Source organism: Pelophylax lessonae (genome assembly GCF_965119305.1).
Source record: "Pelophylax lessonae genome assembly, chromosome: 1".
In the NCBI taxonomy this organism is placed as follows: Eukaryota; Metazoa; Chordata; class Amphibia; order Anura; family Ranidae; genus Pelophylax; species Pelophylax lessonae.
This window is the reverse complement of record NC_138768.1, coordinates 196,182,777-196,202,116: the sequence shown is the minus strand read 5'-3', so window position 1 is coordinate 196,202,116 and position 19,340 is coordinate 196,182,777. Positions and strand designations below refer to the sequence as shown.

At 40.1% G+C, this 19,340-nt stretch overlaps 1 protein-coding gene across 2 annotated transcripts in view; it reads right to left on the bottom strand.

The window, feature by feature from the left end:
* The window catches only part of SNCAIP (synuclein alpha interacting protein), a 150,259-nt gene that overhangs the window by 25,250 nt on the left and 105,669 nt on the right, over positions 1-19,340 (bottom strand). For both annotated transcript variants that reach the window (XM_082243869.1, XM_082243870.1), the window contains exons 7-8: positions 11,377-11,546; positions 6,410-6,490 (exon numbers count right to left, since the gene is read on the bottom strand). In XM_082243869.1, coding sequence (XP_082099995.1) covers positions 6,410-6,490; positions 11,377-11,546 — 251 coding nt within the window. The remainder of the gene's footprint in view (positions 1-6,409; positions 6,491-11,376; positions 11,547-19,340) is intronic.

Genomic DNA, 19,340 nt, shown 5'->3' with positions numbered 1-19,340 from the left:
GAACTGGGAGAAAGCATAGCCACATCTATATCTTAATGCGGCCTTTTTCTGGTTTTGTTTCTAAATAAATGAACCCTTTTTTATATGATGATTTGTATATTGTTTTTTTAATATTGTTTTACTTTGTTGGAATTATAGTTTATATATTATCCTAATCCAGATTTCAGTGCAATACATGAGAACCTCAGAAACATATTCAATGTTCTTTCTCTAGCATCTTGTTAAAAGGTTTATGAATTTGGTTTACATACTGGTAGATACATTTTCTTCTACCATCCAACCAGTTCTGTGGTAGGAAATTCACATGAATCAGATGCAGGATCCTTCCCAAGTTTGACTATTAAATTACACTTCTGCATGTTAGACTAGAAAGACTAGATTTGATGAGCAGTCTCACAGACTTAATGGTGTGCTATTAGGCTATGGAATCCTTGCTCAACGTGCTAAACAAACAGTCCCGATATTACAAGACATATAAGTGCATTTCAAGATGTGAAACTTTAGCTTGTGATAATGTATACGTAATCCTCACAACTTCAAGAATGAGGTTAAAAAAAACTCAGTACAGATCGATATCTGAATCCATCACAGCAGAGGTCTGTTTTCCCTCACACCAAGTTACCTACCAGAAATTAAGTCTGCTATTTTTAAAGAAAAACAACACACACATTTACATGCTTATCTAGGTAAAAACAATTGTCTGTCGAGTTCAGACTCTCAGAAATGTCACCTGTTTTAGTCTGGGCAACTGTTGCCAATTTTGGCCCATGGTGGGGAGATTTTCCTAAAGATTCTGATAAGCCTGTGAAGCAACACAGGAAAAACTTTCCTGTAGTATAAAGTAAAGGTAGAAAGCGTTATGTAATGCTTCTTTACTTCAGGCATTCCAACAAGAAGAATAGTGCACACATGAAAAAGAAATGACTATCAAATATGGAGACAATCCATAAATAAAAATGGGGATTTGGTCCCACCATATGGCCATATCGTGCTCAAGCCCACCAAAAAAGGGGTGAATCCAGCCTCTCTAACCCTTGGAGACAACACTCCTTGCTGGGAGAGATGTGCTAATGCACTACAAGGGACTCCTCCTATATCTACTCGATAGTGGACACTGATAGAGTACAGGTGTGTGTGGGGGGGTGGGGTGCTCAACCTCAGAAGTCTGGTCAGACCGAATACATAATAATATAATAATAACTTCTGAGGTTGAGCACCCCACCCCCCACACACACCTGTACTCTATCAGTGTCCACTATCTAGTAGATATGGGAGGAGTCCCTTGTAGTGCATTAGCACATCTCCCCCAGCAAGGAGTGTAGGACCCACTGACAACGGGGTACTTTGACGTAGTGGTGGGCTTGAGCACAATATGGCCATATGGTGGGACCAAATCCCCATTTTTATTTATGGATTGTCTCCATATTTGATAGTCATTTCTTTTTCATGTGTGTGCTATTCTTTTTTAATATACATCTCGCTTGGTTCATAGCTGCACCTGCTTTAGATATACATGCTCAGGGTTTGCTCCCCCAATTTTTTGCTTGTTTATTCCAACAAGAAGAACTATCCCTATATCAATTAAACTCAGTAGCAGGGACAACCCTATCCAATATGTTTGGTTTAGTAAAGTACTTGTTTCAAGCAAAACTATCTTTTTCCTGCCAGTATTCTCTCTTAATGTGCAACTGCATTTTATGTAATTTATTCATATTACCTTCTTCTTTATCACAAAATAAGTATTTTTACCTATTGTGAAACCACTCATTGTTCCTGTAAATGCCAGGGATCTCCTTTGACCATGGGGATGGATCTAAGCTACCTTACTTTTGACTTGGGACACACTTCACAGGAATACATTTCCCATGAACACTCAGGCTGGCCATACATTATACAATTTGCCTGTACAATTTTCCTTTAGACTTATCAAAACAATATAATATGAGATCAAACCTAAACACTTTCAATTTGAATGCAATCAGGCAAGCTCTTGCACTACATAGTTGAAGGTAAATCCAAAGGAAATTGAAAAAGAAAATTGTATACTGTATGGCCATCTTTAGAAATGTAGTCTGTGGTAGGGGCAACAGTGTGGGTGGCTCTCTCCTGCTCTGTCACTACCTATATAGCCACAGACCAGAACCTCCAGCTCTAGGTTGTGTTAATGGAATAATGATAACACAGCCCAGCAAAGACAACAGATGGTGGTTACACAACCAAATACCTTGTTCAAGGGATTAGATCAGCAATGACTGGTCATTTTAACAGAAATGGTGGCTCAGGGCAACTTTTAACGGGTTTATGAATAAATTGGCCACTACTGGCCAAAACAATAAATCAGGTAAGCGTTGAGATGGTTTTTTACGCTTAGGCCCCTTTCACACAGGCGGACCGTTCAGATCCACCTGCCCGTTTTTTTGGTGGATCTGAACGGATGCCCCATGAATCTCTATGGGGCATCGCATGTCAGCGGAGACATGTCCGCTGACATCCGATCCGTCAAATCTGGACGGATGGAAACCCTATTTCCCATCCATCCAGCGGATCGGATCAGATCAGATGAGAACGGACCGACGGTCCGTTCTCTTCCGATTCCCCTGCACACAGCACGGAGACAGAGCTGCTATCTGCCTGCTCAGCGGGGGATCAGCAGATCGATCCCCCGCTGAGAAAAACTGAGTCCACCGATGGACTCCTATGTGTGAAAGGGGCCTTATACTAAAAATTCAACTTGGAGTTTTGCTTGGAGTTCAGTGTTCAAAAATCCCAGTGGGTGGGATATTGTCTTGAAGACATTTCTATGGTAGCTTTGCCTGAAGTCTCTCTGCTATTAACATACACTGATCTCATACTATCTTTTAGTGATTATAACTATCATACCTCGTTTCTGCTACTAATCTTGGCATTAGTATTCCATGTGACATATTTCCCATGCCTTACCCATTAAAAAAAAAAAAATGTAAAATAAAATGTAAAAATATCTATCTTTCTTCAATATGTAGCTTACTGTCCCAGCCCTTGATATAGTCCTTGCAATAAAAAGTTTTTCCAACCCAGCTCTCTTTTTATTTAAATTCAATCCAGATTTTTTCACATCCAACATCCAGTTTTCTATGGCTGCATTAAAACACGAACGGCCAATTACACACAACCTATCCTACATGAACCCATGGTAATTCTCTTTTGTAAGAATATTCTCCAATGTGTATTTTGCATATTATCCCATAGCACACTTTCCAATAATTTTTACACAACAGAAATCAGGTTTATTGGTTTACATTGTCTTGGATTAAATTTTTTGCACTTCTTTTATCCTTTACATTACATAGCAGTACAATATCAGCTGTACCTATAGCACCAGAATTGTAGGTCTGACCCATTTAAAAGACAACATACAGTGGTCTATAAACCCTCCCATAGGGATTATGTCACCTGGGCCAGGTATTTTATGTGCCTTCTTTAGATATAACTGATCCTGCTCTTATGTTAGGCTAGCAATATATGTTAAGAAACATGCGCTAGTCACTCCCATCCTTAAAAAGCCCTCACTGGACCCCACTAATCTTCACAATCCACGCCCCATCTTCTTACTCCCCTTCTCCTACAAACTCCTTGAAAGACTGGTCTACAACCGACTGAGCGACCATCTGACTAAGAACAAACGTCTTGATCCCCTCAGTCTGGATTTCGCCCTCAACATTCCACTGAAACTGCTCTCCTAAAACTCACAAACTTACAAATGACCTACTTACAGCTAACACTATTCTGTACTACTCCTCCTGGACCTCTCTGCTGTCTTTGACACAGTTGACCACCCCCTCCTCCTCCTCAAAAAAGTCCACTCTCTTGGTCTCAGTGACTGTACTCTTCACTGGTTCTCATTCTACCTATCCCAATGCACCGTCAGTGTGGCTTAAAACTCTACTACCTCCTCCCCTCTTCCTTTCTCCGTCTGGGTCCCCCAAGGTTCTGATTTTAGGCCACTCCTTTTCTCAATCTTCACCTTCTCCCTGGGTCAGCTGATTGCCTCCCATGGCTTTCAATATCATCTCTACGCTGATGACACCCAACCTATCTCTCCACCCATCAGCTCACTCCACCCTTCTCCTCAAGCATTACCAACTTACTAACAGACATATCAGCCTGGATGTCACATCACTTCCTCAAACTCAACCTATCCAAAACTCAGAGCTCATGATATTTCCTCCTCCATGTTCCTATTAGCCTGATTTCTCTGTCAAAATCAACGGCTCAACGATCAACCTGTCCCTCCATGCCAAGGTCCTAGGTGTAATCCTGGACTCTGAACTATCCTTTAGACCACACATCCTGTCACTGTCCAAAGCTTGCCGCCTCAAACTCCGCAACATCTCCAAGATACGCCTCTTCCTAACCAACGACACCACAAAGCTTCTAATCCATTCCCTGGTCATCTCTCTTCTCATTGGCTTACCTTTAAATAGGCTAACCCCCCCTTTAGTCCATAATGAATGCTGCTGCCAGGCTCATCCACCTTACAAACCACTCTGTATGTGCTACCCCTCTTTGCCAATCTCTCCATTGGCTGCCACTCAACCTATAAATTAAAATCAAGTTACTATCCACAACTTAGCACCCAGCTACATCACTAACCTTGTCTCAAGTCTCAAAATACCATCCACATCATTCTCTTTGTTCCTCCTAGGACCTCCTGCTCTCTAGCTCCCTTGTCACCTCTTCCCATGCCCACTTCCAGGACTTCTCCTGAGCCATCTTATCCTCTGGAATGCTCTACCCCAATCTGTCCGACTATCTCCTACTTTTTCCACTTTCAGACGATGCTTGAAAACACATCTCTTCAGAGAAGCCTATCTGGCAACCACCTAACAACTGTACTTTTATTTTCTTTATCAGCCCATCCACCACAGTTATTACCTCTTGTATCTCTGGACCCTCCCTTTTTGATTGTAAGCTCTGATTCCTACTATATTAAAATGTATTGTAGTTGTACTGTCTACCTTCAAGTTGTAAAACGCTGTGTAAACTGTTGGCGCTATATAAAGCCTGTATAATAATAATAATATATTTTATAATGTATCTTTTACATGACTAAGTTATAAGATTTTTTTTTAAAGTTTATACACTTGTAAAACTTATTGGATTTCATTGAATAATATTAGCATTTTCTTTTTCAACTTACATGCCAAGTTGATTTCTTTTAACACTGTTATTACATTCCTTATACATCTTTTTGTTTTAGTTATCTGAGGAGTTTAGGAAATTTGATCCAGTCAATTTTATACTGTCTATATCTTTATGTTCAATTCTAATAGTTTGCTTTTAATAACAAAAATTTTGTTCCCATAGACATTTACTTTCTACAGTAATCATTTAAAGCCCAACTTCAGTTCTATAATAAAATAAAAATGTAAGTACCACCAAGTTGAAAAAAAAAGAGGCATCCTTAGTTAATATAGTCACCTTCTCTCAGGCCCTGTTCCCTGCAGACTCATTACTGTGCAATCAAACTCTTCCAGTTTGAATGATAACAGCACCACGCAACCCAATTCTTTTCAACCCAGACCATCATGGATGGACTCCCTAGTGATGTGTTATCACTATAGGCTGTATTTACAGTACTTGAACAGAATGGTACACACATATCATTATGTCCATGAGTAAAGACCACCCACTACTCATGCTGGAGAAGAAAAAGCACCCAAGATGTCATGTGAGCAGCCAATAGACTTACGGATTATGTGTAATGAGATTTTGAAAAAATAAGTTGGGAGCTTTAGGGATGGGAAAAGGAGGTCAGACAGTGGGGTCTAACACAGCCTGGAGTTGAGATTTGAAGTTGATTTAAATAAGGTATTTGACATGTCTTTATTTAACAGCACGCATTACCAATCTACAAGATTTACTACTTGCCAGGTTATTTACTGTTTTAGTTTTTGTAATTTCTTTTTTGCAATATTTTTGGACACCCACAGAAATATTACAACATTATTGCCATTGTTGTTCACATTCCTCAGATGGGCTTGTCACCGCATTCCCCACATTCTCCACACTCCCAATCACCACACTACCTGTAAAATGAGATATTGCACTTAAGATTGTACTGATTCCTTTGCATGTATTGGGGTTTTTAAAGGCGAAAGGTTAAACCTGGAGGAAGTCTCTGCTTACAGCTTTACTATCTATATAATGAAAGCTTTAACCTCCATTGTTATATTCCCATGGTTTTCTTCAATGTTATTTTTTTCACATGGACAATCTCTGATATAGCTTGTTAACTAGGAAATGAAAGCTTCCTGTTAAGCAAAACAGTGTTTCCCTATTTCGGTTATCATCTTCGCTTCCTGAAGCATTTGGATTCCCTTTTTTAATGAATCTTTTGGCAGGGAATAAATGGGAGGCATTATAATACCTGGGGGATGTTGGCAGGGAACGCTGTGCTTCCAGTAGCTGCTGGAGGTGTGTCTGTAAAGTGATACGCTCTGCCGTCTGCCTGTAAAGAAAAGAGATTAAACTGCAGTTCTGTTGGATATAACCATTCCCAAGACACCACTTATAGCTTCTGCATGTCATTATTGTATTGTGCAACTGGAAACATACAGCTCTGCAATGCAAGATGGTTAAACTAGGAAACAAGATACATATATATTAAAGCTAAACTCCAGACTAACAAATACAAAGTTGAATTACATGTTTTGTAGCTGTCTCTCCTGCCAAATGATCCTGGGCAAATAGTATGGCTAGGCCAGTGATCTGACTTTTTTTATGTAGTTCAACAGCACAGCTCCTGGCAACCTTCCTGCCCTCACACTATGGTTGAACCGAGAGGGAGCAGCAAAATACTGATATATCACCCTCTGTTCTCCCTTACTGGCAGCATGTTCTTTGTCAGCATACGCACATGAATGCCATTTGAATGAACCCTAAAACCTGGTACACACAGGTAGTTTTTCTTATTCAACCCAGCAGGCTGAATGAAAGACAACGGAGGAGCTCACTGTAATAACTATGCGATTTTAGTATAGTACAGTGATCCCCCCCTGTGCTAATTTGTTCTAACAGGGGGACTGCCCCCCCTCCAGAACACACTATTGGCTGCAAGCGCTGAATGGATGCTGGTCGGCTGCTGGTTTTCTCGAACCTACTTTTAGGTGATGATTATGTTTATTTAAATAAATGACTTTCCTCTTGCAAGTTTGGTTTGCTGATATAGAACATACCAATTAGGCCATCCATCGCATCATTACAGCCCCCAAAACCTACAGCAGCCTAGGACCATATGGTGTAGAACTGATACAAACTTTATAACCATACTCATTTTTATCATTTTAAGTTTTTTAAGAGTTTGGTCAAGTCTCAGGGGCTGTAAACACTATTAGCAATGTGATGTGATATGCAAAAGTATGACTGAAGAAAATGTATTTAGTGGTATAAGAAATTGTAATGCCAGAAAAATAAAAAATTGCAATGGAAATGCAAACTAGGCCTGCCTTGTCTCAGCATCCCACAAGTAGTATTTCTAACTTTGCAGCAGCTGCCCGTTAAGTATTTGCCTGAATAATCTATAAAATACTTTACATGGATATTAGAGGATCATTGCCTGTTGTTGCTGATTTCAAGCAGATTGCATGACATTAACCATGTCTATGAGTAGATCAGAAATGGGATTCCCGATAGATTGCTCTTGACAGTAAACTACCAACACAAGAGATTTCATGACCAATGTTCTCTGTTCAAAGGATGATATAAATATAAGAATGAAATAAGCTGGTGCCAAGAATGTTTCCTCAGTGTATTGACATGCACACTTGAGTGGTAAAGACATGCTTGTCTATTATTTCTATCAATATAAAGCCAACATGTAATACAGCACAATGCTGTAGCTATACCTGCCAAACAAATGACTTTGAGGTTGCATCCTACATGCAATTCTCACTTCCAATAATGTCTAAGCTTTGCACAAGCTGTTTAATTCTTGCAAAGTAGGAGTACATATCTAACATGAACACTAAATTGAAGAAGTGGTCGGTGTAGATCTCTGGTAGCTGCAAATATTATTAGCAGCCAGCAGATGGCAGAGCAGCACTCCTGTTACAAAGCCCAGATAGCCTCACTTGACTTCATTCTCTACAGACATCTTTAGTTCATCCCCAACCACATTATATCATAAAATTGTCTCTGGTACCCTGGATTCCCCTTTATAGACTTTGACTAATGTGACAGCAATATAGTGCAGGAAAAGTTTACAGAGAATCGCTAAGCGTCAGTGAATGATGACAGCTGGCTGACAGAAAATGGTTAGCTGTTTTTGGTAACAAGGGTCTTGTTTTAGGCATCATATGGCTTTTGTAAATGTAAAGACCTTAACTGGGCATATTGGTGGGGTCAACTTCTAACATATGAAGGGAGGATTTGCTGAGAAGTGAAAAGTGACAAATCTGATTTGCCTCCAAGATTTTCTCTGCAACACAAATTTACTATGTGCTCTGATTGGATTAAAGTGGTAGTAAACGCTTTTTGACAGGTAAGCTTATAATAAGGCTTATCTGTAGATAAAATGAATATCTCCTAAAGGTGCATCGTTTAGGAGATATCCAGCAGTCGGTGAGGTCACCTGGCGCATGCGCTCTGAAGGAACGACATACCCATGCCCTGTCATGGCAGCTGAGCCATTCAAGCAGCTGCAGCCGGCAAACCTGGAAGGTAGACCAGGTGAAGATGGAAGCCTCTGCAGCGGTGACAGAGCGCCGTGGGGGGTTTGTTTTAGGGTAAGCCTTTCATAGTGGGGTTGATTTACTAAAGCCAAATACACTGTGCACTTTGCAAATTGCAGCTGCACTCTACAACAGCACTTGCTCCATAGCTTGCAAAATGAGCAGAAGCTCTGATGATTTCCATCATCCAATCATATGGAAGCAAAAATGCATTTTTTTTATTTTCCTTGCATGTGATCGGGTATTCTTCCAAAGTGAAGCTTTACCTCATTTACTAAACTCTGGAGCAACTGCACTTGCAGAGTGTAACTGCCCTTTGCAAAGTGCACAGTCTATTTGCCTTTAGGTAAATCAACCCCAATGTGCTAGTATGTCATACACACTAGCACATTATATTACCGTGCAGGGAGATTTTTAATGGCATTTAAAAAAAAAAAAAAAACATTTTGTTCAGATCCTCACACATTATGTCAAGACCACCGCATGTTACAGAACCTGCAAATTGCAAAAACTTTTTCAGCGTGAACTGTCAGATTTTAAGATATTCATTAGGATGTGGGGTGAACTTGGGGACATACAAAGCACATCCCTCATTAATAATTACATGCTGATCATACCTATCACAACAATGCATTTCCCTATAACAATAATTTATAACAACAATCACAATATCCTTACAGCGGCATTACACGCAAAAGCACACATTTATTATATTGGAGCTTACCAATTATTGGTTGTGATGGCTGCATTCGATTTCTTTTTTTTATGCTTCCTTTTTTTTTATTTTCACCTAGTGATCCAGCTAGTAAGTCTGTTATTTTTTAACAGAACAATCCTTCTTATGTAGCAGTTTGGGGGTTGAGACAAACTATTTTGGCCAATGGTCAGCTTTTATTTTTTTATGTAAAACCTTTATCCCAAAAGGAACAAATATGTTTGCTGTAACTGTTTAAATAGTGTAGGCTGAAATGTGGCTTTAGCTTGATTCAAAATCTTCTAGTACATCTAACACTCCCCTCCCCCCAGACTAAAAATGCTGCTGTCCAAAGGTGACACTGTGCTCCTTCATCCAGAATGTAGGCACTCTAATACAGGAAGTGTGTTACTTAAAAGATTAAAAAGGAAAATGAATGCTGCCACCACATTGAATGATTGGTAAGATGCAATATATTACATTTTTGGTTTGAGGTTTATTACTGATTTAATGTGTATCTAAAGCCAAAACTTTTGTTTTGGATAGAGTAGGGAAAGTTTAAATTCCCTGTCAGGTTTTTATTGCTGTCTGTGTCCCCACTGTCTAGTGACCAGGACTTAAAATGACAGAAAATCCAGAATTTTGAGTTAATTCAGGGACTTTTGTCAAAGAAGGATTTTCCTTATTTTGGAGAGATTTGAACTTAATTCCTGTTGCATATACTGTATATGGGACTGGAAGTGAAAGTAATTCCCCAGTGGAACACGGCCAGAAAGCAAACCTGACAGTGGGTTTAACCACTTCCTATGCTTTCCAAAACCTAAAAAAGGTTTGGCTTTAGGTGTACTTGAAAATGGAACTGAATATGGCAAACTACTATTTTAAGGCCGGGCAAAAAAAATAATCTAAATAAATTATATCGTTTCAGTTTTTATTTTTTTTTTTTACTTAAAGCAGAGTTCCACCCTCAAAATCAACTTTTCCCTGTCCGCTTGCTCTAAATTACCTGAAAAAGAATTGGATAAAATGTATTTTTTGATTCACTTACCTTATTGTTAAAGAAAATATACTTACCTTCCTTCCTCTTCCTCCCTCTGCGGACACGGCGCACGGCCTCACTTCCTCCTTGCATTGACTCCTGGGAGAGGAGTGTCATCAATCCCAGGAGTCAATGCGCCTGCACTGCCCTGCTGGTCACTTCCGGGGCAGGCGCGTCATTCCCTGCTGAACAGCTTCTGGGCATGCCCAGAAGCTGTGCAGGGATGATGCGCCTGCCCCAGAAGTGACGAGCAGGGCCAGTGCAGGGCATTCTGGGACTCCGATGTCACCGAAGAGGACACCAAAGAGGATGCTCCGGCTTCAGCTGCCCACACCTGAGATGGCAGCGCTGGACAAGACATTTTCAAGGTAAGTATTTCTTCTAAAAGGTAAGTGAAATGGGACAGTTCAGAGGCCATTGTTGCTTAAATGCACTAGCCCTGACTGTCCCAGGGGTATTTTTATCTAAAAAAAACTTTTCAGGGTGTATCTCCACTTTAAGCTTGCACTCTCTGATTTTTCCCTTGTACCTAATGGGACAAATTTTTATTTTTGGTCATAGGAAATCTGAAGGTATTCTAAAGACAGCTCTAAATAACAGCAGCCTGTTATCTCTACAGAAGCCCACAACTGCCTAACAATAAATCATTATTCAGGTGTCCAGCTTTTGTTCATTGGATTTTGCAAAAGCCATGAAACATAACTTTTTATTAATGGGAAATTACTCTTAATTAATAGAAACCCTAAATGTTTAACACCAATGGAATGATTAAGTACATGAGCATAGAGATTCACAGTTGTGTCTATAGTGTAGTATCCAAAAACAACCAATCAGATTTTCCCCTACTTAAGTAAAAGGGGAATATGTGTTCCATGCAGGGAATACTAAGAAGGTTGACAATGTAATCATGCATTATATGTAACCCTACTTACTCTTTAAGTTGCTTGGTGAGCTTGACAACTTGAGATGCCAATGACATACATGTCTCTACCACTACCAGGTATCGGGAACACATACTATGTCCATGATGCTCAGCAGTCTGAGATGGTTTCTCTCCAGCATGGTTCTGTATGGTCACGTTTGCTCCATATTCTACCAAAGTCTGCAAAATAACAATATAAGAACATAGTAGTGTCTGTCTAATATGCATTATTGTGTATTATGATAAGCAGCTGTTCTATATATTGATTTGTGATGCTGTATTAGTCTATGATTTAACCTCCCTGGCGGTATGATTGTTTACGATTTTAGGTGCTGAAAGCGGTACCATTATTTTGCATGTAATTCTTAAGAACGAGCAGCCCAAACCAACTATTTACATATGATTTTTTTTTTTTTACTGTGCGTTCTTCTTTATATCATCTCCGGTATGATAAAGTTTGAAACACAAAATCATAAATTATAATATAATAACTATATATAACTATATATAACTATATTTTATATATATATATATATATATATATATATATATATATATATATAAAGTACAAAAGTACAGTAAAACTGCAGGAAAGGGCACTGGGGGGCAAACTAATGTGAATTTATCTTATTTTGTAATGTATCAGTGTGTTTGGTGTGTTTTACTGTTTGAATTTGCCGCCGGTTCCACCCCCTGCGAGCATCACGTCGCAGGAGACGGAAGTCGGGGCACAGAGCATCGGGAGGAAGATCCGGCCGCCGCACATCGCCGGGATACATCGCTGGATCCCGGGGACAAGGTGAGTACCCTATCTTACAGGATCCAGCGATCTCCCTAGCGGGACCCCGAGTGTGGCTCGGGGTTACTGCTTTTGGCACTGAAATTTAACCCCGAGCCACACTCGGGAATACCGCTAGGAAAGTTAAAGCATTGTTATTACCATTGAGGACTACATATTCAAACAACCAAAGTGCATTCATTGTTGTTACTTAACAGCCTAAGTCATTACTAATGGTAAATATGTGAATGTGATCATACATTCTATTGTCAGAATGTTTTAGTGTGCAAAGTGTATGTAATCAATGGCAGATGATCAACAATCAAATTAACGCTTTCTGCTTGATGAAAGATAAAATCTGAATTGGCTTGGTAACTAGACCATCACACCTTACCATGCACATGACCTAAGTTTGTTATAGACACTACTGAACTGTTGAACATTCACACAACATCTATCCAACTCATAATGTCACTTTGCACAGCTTTCCCAAGCATCTCTGATGTGGCTTATTACAAGGAAACAAACGTGATCAGACAAGGTTTTATACCCTGCCTAAAACTGGCCATACATGGGGGAATCCCTCCCATGAGCTATTGTATTCTGACAGCAGGGAGATTTCCCCACCATCAGAATACATTCATCAGCACTGCCGGCTATAGCTGGCGGCCCCATATGGAAGAAAATTTTACAATAGGCTGGTTGTACACAAGTTGTTTGATAGTTTGACTTGTGTACAACCAGCCTGCCCATTTATAGATGGAAATGCAGCTGGTTGCTGCTGAACTGGCTGAATTTCAATCCATGCCAGCTTAATTGCTTTCTTCCCGGAGATTTGTTAGGAGGCTCGCCACCAATGGACATGAGATTGCCTCCTGATGTGGATGTTTTAGATGACCATGTCATGTCTGCAGACACTTTTAGTAAATACACCTAGTTTTAAAGCAATGGAGATGATTTACTAAAGGAAAATTAACTGTTCACTTTGCAAGGGATTTTCCCCCAGAGCTTAGTAAATGTAATTAGTTCCCCTAGCAAAGAATACCCAATTTTACTGAACAAAATTATAAACTTTTGTTTTTGCCCCCATTTTTAATGAGCTGAATTCAAAGATCTAAGACTTTTTCTATGTACACAAAAGGCCTATTTCTCTCAAACATTGTTCACAAATCTGTCTAAATCTGTGTTAGTGAGCACTTTTCCTTTGCCGAGATAATCCATCCACCTCACAGGTGTCTCATATAAAGATGCTGATTAGACAGCATGATTATTGCACAGGCGTGCCTTAGGCTGGCTACAATAAAAGGCCACTCTAAAATGTGCAGTTTTATCACACAGCACAATGCCACAGATGTTGCAAGTTTTGAGGGAGGGTGCAATTGACATGCTGACTGCAGGAATGTCCACCAGAGCTGTTGCCCATGAATTGAATGTTCATTTCTCTACCATAAGCCGTCCCCAAAGGGGTTTCAGAGAATTTGGCAGTACATCCAACCGGCCTCACAACCGCAGACCACGTGTAACCACACCAGCCCAGGACCTCCACATCCAGCATCTTCGCCTCCAAGATTGCCTGAGACCAGCCACCCGGAGAGCTGCTGCAACAATTGGTTTGCATCACCAAAGAATTTCTGCACAAACTGTCAGAAACTGTCTCAGGGAAGCTCATCCGCATGATCGTTGTCCTCATTGGGGTCTCGACCTGACTGCAGTTCATCGTAGTAACCGACTTGAGTGGGCAAATGCTCACATTCCATGGCGTCTGCCACTTTGGAGAGGTGTTGTCTTCACAGATGGATCCCAGTTTTCTTAGATCTTTGAGTCCAGCTCATTAAAAATGGGGGCAAAAACAAGTGTGTTTATAATTTTGTTCAGTATATGTGCAGAAAAAAAATAAAAATAAAAAACAGTATTTTTGTTTGCACATAATTGAAGGGTAGAATTCAGTAGAGCTTCACCTCATTCACTAAGCTCTGGGGAAAATCCATTTGTAAACAGTCTATTTGCCTTTAGTAAATCAACCCCAATACATCCCAAAATTTGTCTAAAGCCCCGTACACACGCACAGATTGTTGGCCGCAAATTGTTGGCCAACATCCGATCTGCCGATTGTAGGCTTGTTAGTATGATGCTTCCGACAACCAACTGCGAATTTTCGGCCGAAAAAAATCTGGTGTGCATGCTATAAAATATTTGTTGGCCAACAAAGAACGGCGATTGTTCCTCAGGCAGTACAGATTTCGGCAGACAAAAATCAGATGAGCAAGACTGGGCATGCTCAGAGAAGAAAAAACACACTGAAAGTCAACCAGAACATGACATCACTTCTGAAGTTGGTTTTTGTTGGCCAACAAAAGTCCAGTGCAAGTCTAGAGCACATTTCAACCAACAAACAACACTGGACAAAAGTTGGCCGATCAGTTGGCCAACAATCTGTGCGTGTGTACGGGGCTTTATTGTTAAGAACACTCATGCAGCAAGAATCTAGACATCTCCAGATTCAGTTGGCTGCATGTAAAAAAAATATATATATATATATATTATAGAAAGTATGATGGAAAAGAAAAATTGTATAAGAACCGCTTGCAGAAAAATGTACAATTAAGGCTTCTTTCACACAGCCGCTCAGACATCCGATTTTGCGTCCTTTCCGTTTTTTAAAACGGAAGAAAAATAGGGTTCTGTTCCGTTCCAAAAAACGGAACGGAACTGAAAGGACGCAAATCGGATGTCAGCGGATGGTCATCCGCTGACATCCGCAATCCCATTGACATGCATTATGTCCGTATATATCACCCGCAAACGGATGGGGTGATATACGGACATACGGAACGCCCGTGTGAAAGGGGCCTAACAATGAAAATGTATGCACTCATGGGTTTTTTTTATTTTAATAAACAATGTAAAAAGTTTGGTTTTTTACACCAACTGATCAAATTTAATTCTTATAAATGGATGAACGAGGAAGCGGAATAGTTGCTTTGGTTACTGCACACTGTACTGGCTTAATAAGCCTTTCGGAAACAACATAGTTCACATTTAACAGAAGACTGCATTCATTTATTATTTACAAACTAGGAACCAGACATGTTTTATCTCTCTGATAGAGCTAATTCAGGCTCTATGCCCAAATTCAGCACTTGGTAGAGTAAAACACCACAGACATCTCGCTGAGACAATGAACGGCTTGTGTCTCATGATTACCCGTCTCCTGTCCATGGTATGACAGATAAATACTCTGATATTACTCAACTCTTTGCCTTCTTCCAGCCTGACTGCATGGGTTGCCTAGCAGTAATGAAACATTCACACCTCATCAGAGATGTGACACGTATAGTAGATGGCCAGTCGTAACACTAAAATATTACATTAGCTCAAAATTATAAAAAAAAAAAAGCAATTACACTGTCAAAGGAGCACACTTTCTATCTAAGCTGCTTTCTGTATGAAAAGCATCAGTTTATAGTATCTGGCACAAAGCTTAAAGCTTTTGAAATGCTGGCTCTTCTATTTTATATTAATGTATATTTTAGAGGACAGAAAATGTTTTAGACTTTGCCAAAACTTGACTCATTAAATTCAGACAACCTTCTGGCATCTGCTCTGGTACACTCTTAAGGAATAGAGCTCTTGATATGTTTTCAATTACAGAACAGAGGGGAAAGACATAATGTAGGTGCTCTTTTTAACCATTCTGAGACAAATTAGACACCTACTTAAAGCTTCTTCTTAAATGTTTGCCCTTATTCCCCCTTCTCACTTACTCTCACTTCTTCTCTTGCTCGTTGTCCGGTGTTAGGTTTTAAGCTAAATTCACACCTTCACACATTCCAAATCTTTGTGCATTTTTTGTAGCTTCTAACTATAAAAAGGTAAAAATATAAACTGTGTTCCCTTTATATGGAAAGTGAGATGAAAGATACTGAGTGCTAAAAGCTTGCTGCTTATCTCTAGTTTTTAAATTCCAAAAGGCAGCAGATTCATAACAGCTGTTATGGGAACAGAGGCAATTTAAAACTATATACAATAAAACCTTGGATTGCGAGCATAATTTGTTCCAGAAACATGCATGTAATCCAAAGCACTCTTATATCAAAGCGAATTTCCCCATAAGAAATAATGGAAACTCAGATGATTCGTTCCACAACCAGTTATTCATAAGTCCTTCAGTTAATAGTCCATATAAAACGATTATAGCAATGTGTTGTGTAACCATAAAATGTCCATCCACAAATGGCAGCCTCAATAAGGGGATTAGAAGCAAAATCCAGCAGAAGCTACAGAATATAAGAAAGAAGAGGGGTACCTCTAAGTGTAGCAATAAGGTTACATTTAATGAAGGTACAACATTTAAGAACTCACATGGTTGAGGATTTCAAGAGCACATCTAAGTATGCAGGCATCTGGGTTAAAGCTGTCCACATAGACCATCCCCTGCAGCACTGGCTCTCATCGCTGTCAGTCTGCAATCGTGACCGGGAAGACTACCCTGCAGTAGAGCGATCTGAATGCGAGGCTTGAAGCGCTCATGGAGCGCAGCGTGGAAGGGATGAAGTTGATGGCGGTGCGGAGGATGGTCTATATGGACAGCTTTACCCCGGATGCCTGCATACTTAGATGTGCCTGTTTTAAACATTAACCATGTGAGTTGCTAAATGTTGTACCTTCATTAAATGTAACCATATTGCTATACTTAGAGGCGCCTCTCTTCTCTTTTATACTAAGTTGTGACATGACACTACTTGTATATCAAGACATCGCTCCTTTATCAAGTCAAAATTTATAAAAAATGTTTTGCTTGTGTTGCAAAACACTTGCAGACCAATTTAATCTCAATCCAAGGTTTTACTGTATAATAGAAATTAAAAATACAGTATGTTTTACACTGTAGTGAATATTTGCTACAAGCCATTCCTGTGCTCTTGTTCTCTGGTGCATCTTGTGCTTTGTCCCTGACAATGTAGCATTGTACACAATTAGGTTTTTTTTTTACTAAGGGAGTAGAGACTTCTCAAAAATACTGAATCTTTATATTGCCAAGTCAGAGAGTTAAACTGTATTCACTTCAGTCATCTAATCATGCACAAGCACAAGTCCTTTTTTCTTTGCACATGATTGGGTATTCAAAGTGAATACAGCTTTACCTTATTTACTAATGCCTGGTACACACACCAGCTGTTGAACGAAAAAAACCTGAAGCGTTTAGGAGGAATTCGCTGTACTATCTAGCCAATGTTTGTACAGCGATCTCCCCGTTGAGCTATTGTGTTCTGTCAGGGGACTGCCCCCTTCTGCCAGAACATCGGTCAGTGCTGGCGTTTTGGCTGGATATACGCTTTAAAGTGAAAACGATGATCTAAGTTTCTAAAGAGGTGTTACTATGCAATATTATACACCTCCAGGTGGCTGTAGACCAAATATCAGCCAGCTACCATGAAGGCAGACCCACCACACTGATAAACAGGGAGTTGCAGGGGACAGGACAGGTTCACACAGACTCAGATTCTGGTGCCTGGAAGTGTCTATTATAACATGGCAATGGAAGTTTCTTCATACTTCATACTTTAAAGTCTATGCTTAACCAGAGACTAATGTTATGTGTCCCTAGACCCTTCAAATTTCAGCCAGCTCCAATGGAGGCTTACCAACCAAACTGACGATCATTGACTTGTAAAGGACAGGACAGGTTCATTTTTGCCTCGTGTCCACTGAGCGGAACGGTTCGGGTCGGTACAGTTTGGAAGGGTTAGAATGGTCCGGTCTATTCAGGTGAGCGTTTCCACTGCAAGTCGGGCCACCAGGGACCATGCGGGGTTTACACCAAATGAGGTGTTTGTTTTGCTCTTTCATTTGACGTGAGCATTGAAGTTTTCCTGTCCGCCAATCAGTGGAATCTATCGTGTGACGCCAGTAGCTCCGCCCTAACCGTACCGTACCATTTCCTATGGCCCTACATCTGAAGCAGGACCAGAAATGGTGCGGTTTGGTTCGGTTGTATGGGCCACTTTCACAATGGAAACACTTAAATTAGCGTACCGTACCGAACCGTCCCGAACCGATCCGCTCAGTGGAAACGAGGCAATAGACTCACATTCTGGTGCCTGGAGGCGCCTACTATAACATGCCAAAGAAATGTTCATAATACTTGAGACACACTTTGCATTTTGTGTGTAACTGGAAAGAAAACTCCAACTTGAAGGTATTGTTTTATATGTGTGCATTCTTATGCTGGTCATAATGCTGTCATGGCACCTGCCTCCGAAACTCATTTGTTTCAGTAAATCTCCAAACACAGTGTTTGATTGTTTGCGCTCTACAGAAAGTCAGTGAAGATTAGCAGGTGCCTAAAGCTGTGGCTAGGTTAAAATCTCTTCTAAATTCAAAAAGAGACCTCAAAACCAGTGGTCTTAGTTGCATACACTTACAGATATACATGGACGCTTAACATTACTGTAAAAAATTCAGCTAAAATTTGTATGAACCTTTCAGAAATGTGCTATAACCTATGCAAGGATCAGACCATGTCATCTAGAGTACGAAAAGAATAAAAAAAAGGAAAATTGCTCAATCAAGCTATAAACAGTAAATTATGCACATATAAAGGGAAACTGCTTCTGGCTATAAAGGGATTTTTTTCTTGGAAGAAAAAGCTTGGCGTGTTTGATATGCACCTCGTGGTGGGGTCCGCATCTCCCCTGAGCAAGTCTCCTAATAACTTGTAGTACCTTACTAAACAATTAGAATAACCTACTTCTAATCTCCACACACTGCTAATCTCACAGCATCTGCAGCCTAGTTTAGAATCACATGCACAGTTATATTACCATGTGGTTTCAACATATATTTCTAAATATGCAAAATGAGACTTTTGCTTTTTTAGATGTAGTGTACGTTTTAGATAAGGTCACTACAAAACTAAGCACAAGGAAAATGGTCTGTGTTTTGAATATATAGTGAGTAACAAAGTGCACCTTTTGCTGTATATTTAAAGTGAACCTTCACCCTCCCCCAGCACTCTCGTCCTCTTCATCCTGCTCCTCCTCCGCAGCACCCATATCGCTTTTTTATTATTTTTTGTTTGCATCAAAGGCTCGGCCCGCCCTCCGGTTTCCGAAATATGCCTCTAGGCGAATGACGCAGTCCCCCGGTGCCTTCTGGCATGCATGATGTGCAGTCTCATTCAACAAAGAAGAGGG